This window comes from Poecilia formosa, unplaced genomic scaffold (genome assembly GCF_000485575.1).
Source record: "Poecilia formosa unplaced genomic scaffold, Poecilia_formosa-5.1.2 Scaffold236, whole genome shotgun sequence".
In the NCBI taxonomy this organism is placed as follows: Eukaryota; Metazoa; Chordata; class Actinopteri; order Cyprinodontiformes; family Poeciliidae; genus Poecilia; species Poecilia formosa.
The window spans coordinates 1,024,121-1,028,376 of NW_006800175.1; the positions used below are offsets into that span (position 1 = coordinate 1,024,121).

Genomic DNA, 4,256 nt, shown 5'->3' on the forward strand with positions numbered 1-4,256 from the left:
TGTCAAGACCTTCGGCTTCTGCAGAAAAGGATTTCCCACCGGTGGAGGTCAGCTTCTTGGTTACATTATTATACTGGTCCACAAGTTCCAGCTCTGTATGGAAAGGAAAAGATATAAAGTCACAAAACGTAAAACTAAATCTAAAACTATTTATTTTAAATGATCAAGTTTAAGCTTACTGATGTCTCCAGATAAGGTTTCACCAAGTTTCACAATGCTTTGAGGCAGAGTTACTTTTAGCCCTGCTGGTTCATCAGGACAAGGCCTATGAAACAAAATAAGGTTGTGCATTTGAAAAAAATGAAACATAATTTTAATAGAAAAACAGGACTATACAAAGGAAGAACTGATAAATGCAACAAATATTCACCATGAGAATACTTTTAATTATTATCTGTGTTTTTGCATGACAGTATTAATAAAATGCCCCAGATGGCTATGACAGCTTGATTCTGATATAATAGGAATGTACATATTCCTCAGCAGGTGTCCATAATGAGTCAATTTATGACCAATGTATTTGAATAATGACTTGTACTCAAAAACCTGAATCCTATTTTGTCCCCGAATGAATAATTAATCTGTGCTAACAAAACTGCAATTTTGTTGTGGGAGTGTTCACATAGGAATAAAACATAATGCTGGACATCCAAAAATAAAAAAATCAGTAATGTTTAGAATTTCAACAACTTAAATCTGTAATAAAAAATACATTTACAGTGGTGTGAAAAAGTGTTTGCCCCCTTCCTCATTTCCTGTTTTTTCGCATGTTTGTCACACTTAAGTGTTTCGGAACATCAAACCAATTTAAACAATAGTCAAGGACAACACAAGTAAACACAAAATGCAATTTGTAAATGAAAGTGTTTATTATTAAAGGAGAAAAAAAAATCCAAACCATCATGGCCCTGTGTGAAAAAGTGATTGCCCCCTAAACCTAATAACTGGTTGGGCCACTCTTGGCAGCAACAACTGCAACCAAGCGTTTGCGATAACTTGCAATGAGTCTTTTACAGCGTTCTGGAGAAATTTTGGCCCACTCATCTATGCAGAATTGTTCTAATTCAGTTACATTAGAGGGTTTTCGAGCATGAACGGCCTTTTTAAGGTCATACCACAACATCTCAATAGGATTCAGGTCANGTCTGGAGACGGATTTCCCCAATCATCACACAGCTGGAGAAGGAATGGTGTGGGAATATCATGACCATTCAAAACCTGCAAGGGCTGAGAAGCACAAAAACAACAAAATAACTATATGTGACAGCTGCTCATTTTCTGTTTAAAATCACGTGGTGGAGGCTGCTTATCTAAACAGTTAACAGGTTAAAGTTTTGGTATACCCTGTTCAGCTACTTAAGAAGACTGCAGTGTTCATAACCCAACGAGTCTCATTGGTTAATAAAAATTAAACAATTCTCTTATTTTATTGATATTACTAATTCAATCTGAGCCATAAATTCTAAATTAACAACTCTTTCAAGGAGGATGATATCTTATATTCTTTTTTAGGATTAGGATTAATATACATTGACCAGCATGAAAAAATATGAACTACCAATAAAATCTAAAGATATAAGGTCCACTTTTCAATAGTAACTACATCTTAGACATCTGGACTCAGAGAACAGCGGTGCTTCTGTTGGCCATGGAGGTCATTTTCCTCCAAATGCAACAGCTGTAGTGGTCTCCTGTGTTTGGATGTCTGAAGGATTTCAACACTGGATTTAGAAAAGAGTTTCCCTGTCTCATTATGGAGAGTTTCAAAATTGTGAAGTCTTAAAAACAACATTACAACTTCACTAAAACAAATAATTAGATGTTGTTTTGTTTATAAACCAGAGAATAAAAGCAGATTCATATTCATGATTTTGAAAAGATAAACATTCAGTGTTGAACGTTATATTGAGATCTGAATTAGATAGAAGCTCTGTGCTAGACTGGTGACCTCTCCAGGATGTAAGCAGGTATAGACAATGGATGGGTTTCATCCATTTCACAAGCGGCTTAACAGAATAAAACAAAAACAGCCTGGAAGGTCACAAACACACATTCTGTGTTGAGATTTAAGCAAGCTGATTTAAATAACACTATACCATAAAATCTAGATGGTTAGTTGAAGTTGGCCAGAGTGTAAAAAGTTTCAAGTTACATAATCAAATCATGCATTTTCATGCTCGTACCAAAAGCTTTCTGAAACATAAATTCACTACACTAAAAGCAAACAAACAAAAAACTATTAGCTATTTTTTTCCCCTTATATCTTACCTGGTTTGGTTCGCTGACCAGTTTAAGTTGGGAAGGAACTCCTGCTGCCACTTCAAGGACGACATTTTCTGTGTAGTCTTTGTAGCTGAAGCAAATCACTCTGGATCCAGGAGACCCCGAGGGGAAACGGACTCCTATCGCCACAATGCAACTGCTGTTCTCCTAAAAACAGTGAGGGGCTTTATTAAAAAAAGGTTCTTTACTACAGGTGCGGTGAGCACTAATAATGTTTTAGGGCTACTTGTAATTTAGAAGCATAAATTGACTTGAGTTGCAAAAACAAACATTTCTTTCAGCCAGTATGTACTCCAACATAAATAATTTTATTTTAGGTGTTAAGATGCAGTTAGTCAGCGTGAGGCGCAGTATTGCTTGCGCATGGTCACTGTCATATTGCATTCAGCAGAGCCACAGACCTAGATCTGCATGTCTATTCAGTGATTCTTGAGAATAGGGACAAAATGGGTTTTAATTTTCCCTTTTTTTTTTTTTTTTTGTTATTTCTCAACCTTATGTATGCAAATATGACAAATAATGTTTAGGAAATGTAAAGATGCTAAGGTACAGGCTCCCAGTTGCAACATTTATTTATTTTTTTTAAATTACATTTTTAATCGACCTGACCTAGAACGTTATCACCATCTGACAAAAATAAATAAAAAATAATTTTTAATGACCCTATTAGTGATATTTTTACTCATTTTACAGACAAATGCTTCTCAAGAAGCAAAATAAATATTTAAAACCAAAAACAACAAAAAGGCCATCTGATGGAGTTGACAGTGCATGATGGAGTTGACAAAGAACTGACAAACTAGTGAATAAAATGAAAAACTTGGTACATGTGAAGTAATGCAATTCATGTAAAATACATTAAAATGAATGAATTGCACATTTAAGTGAGATTTGACAACAATTTCACTGAAAGAGTCAAAAAAACTGATGGATTTGACATCTGACGGAGTTGGAAAAAAAGCCAGACTACTGTTAAGAGAGGAAAAATTGTTGAACTTTAAAAACCTTTTGACTCGTTAAATCCTCTCTTATGCCCGGGTTCAGAAAAATGCTGTGCGCAAAGACTGAGATCACGCAGAGATAACAGCGTCAAAATAATCAGCATTTATTCAAGACAGATGCATACTATCACCAGAAAAACACATCACAAAACATCAGAAACCTCAGAGCACAAACAACACATGAATTTACCTGAGAGAGAAAAAGACAAAAGATGGAAACGACAAACAAAAAGCAAAGACGTCTTTGGAGAAGTTGCAAGAGCAAAATCTGATCTGTTACTTCTGTGTAGAAAGTTTTATCCTCTTGCATTTAATTTATTCAAATAAGGCGTATCTTTGCTCATCCAACCAGGAGCTATCTCTGACCCTCTCTCAAGCCAGAAACCCCTGCGTGTTTACGGCCTTTCACAGATGAGTGTGAAAAGCTAGAACTTCCCACTGTATTGTTTTCCCACAGACAAAAGGCAGTTCAAATGATCCTAGCAAACCATCTGCTGTAACTACAGTTAAATTAAAGATCAAAGAGCCAGAATACATTACTAATTTCAAAACCACAATTAGGGCATTTGAGTCAAGACATGTTAAGTTTTAAAACTAGCTTATTTTAAATTTATTTTCTCAACACTACCTTAATTAATGTGATGTTATTCTGAAGGAGGCCATATTGTAGCTCATCAGGTCCATGAAATCTTTACAGTTTACCAAAATTAAGCTTTTATTTCACAAAATTTCATCAAAGTTTTGTAAATTGTCAGTTATGGAGTTGACACATCATGGTTGTGACGAGCAACTTAGGTTAGTTTTTTCGTAGAAGAAAAAACTAATGAATAACATACGGTAACCAGAGCTAATTAGCCCTCTTAGCAAAGGAAGAGAAAGGAAGAGGTCATGGGGTCCTTAGATGTTCTGGTGCCCCCCAATAATGCCTGATGTTATTACTTTCATAAACAAAGAATGCTGAAATCATCTCCA

At 35.3% G+C, this 4,256-nt stretch overlaps 1 protein-coding gene across 1 annotated transcript in view; it reads right to left on the bottom strand.

Moving 5' to 3' along the window:
- The window catches only part of LOC103149815 (structural maintenance of chromosomes flexible hinge domain-containing protein 1-like), a 47,966-nt gene that overhangs the window by 14,816 nt on the left and 28,894 nt on the right, over positions 1 to 4,256 (bottom strand). The window contains exon 32 of the mRNA XM_016680192.1: positions 2,269 to 2,430. Within this exon, the coding sequence (XP_016535678.1) occupies positions 2,269 to 2,430 (162 nt within the window). The remainder of the gene's footprint in view (positions 1 to 2,268; positions 2,431 to 4,256) is intronic.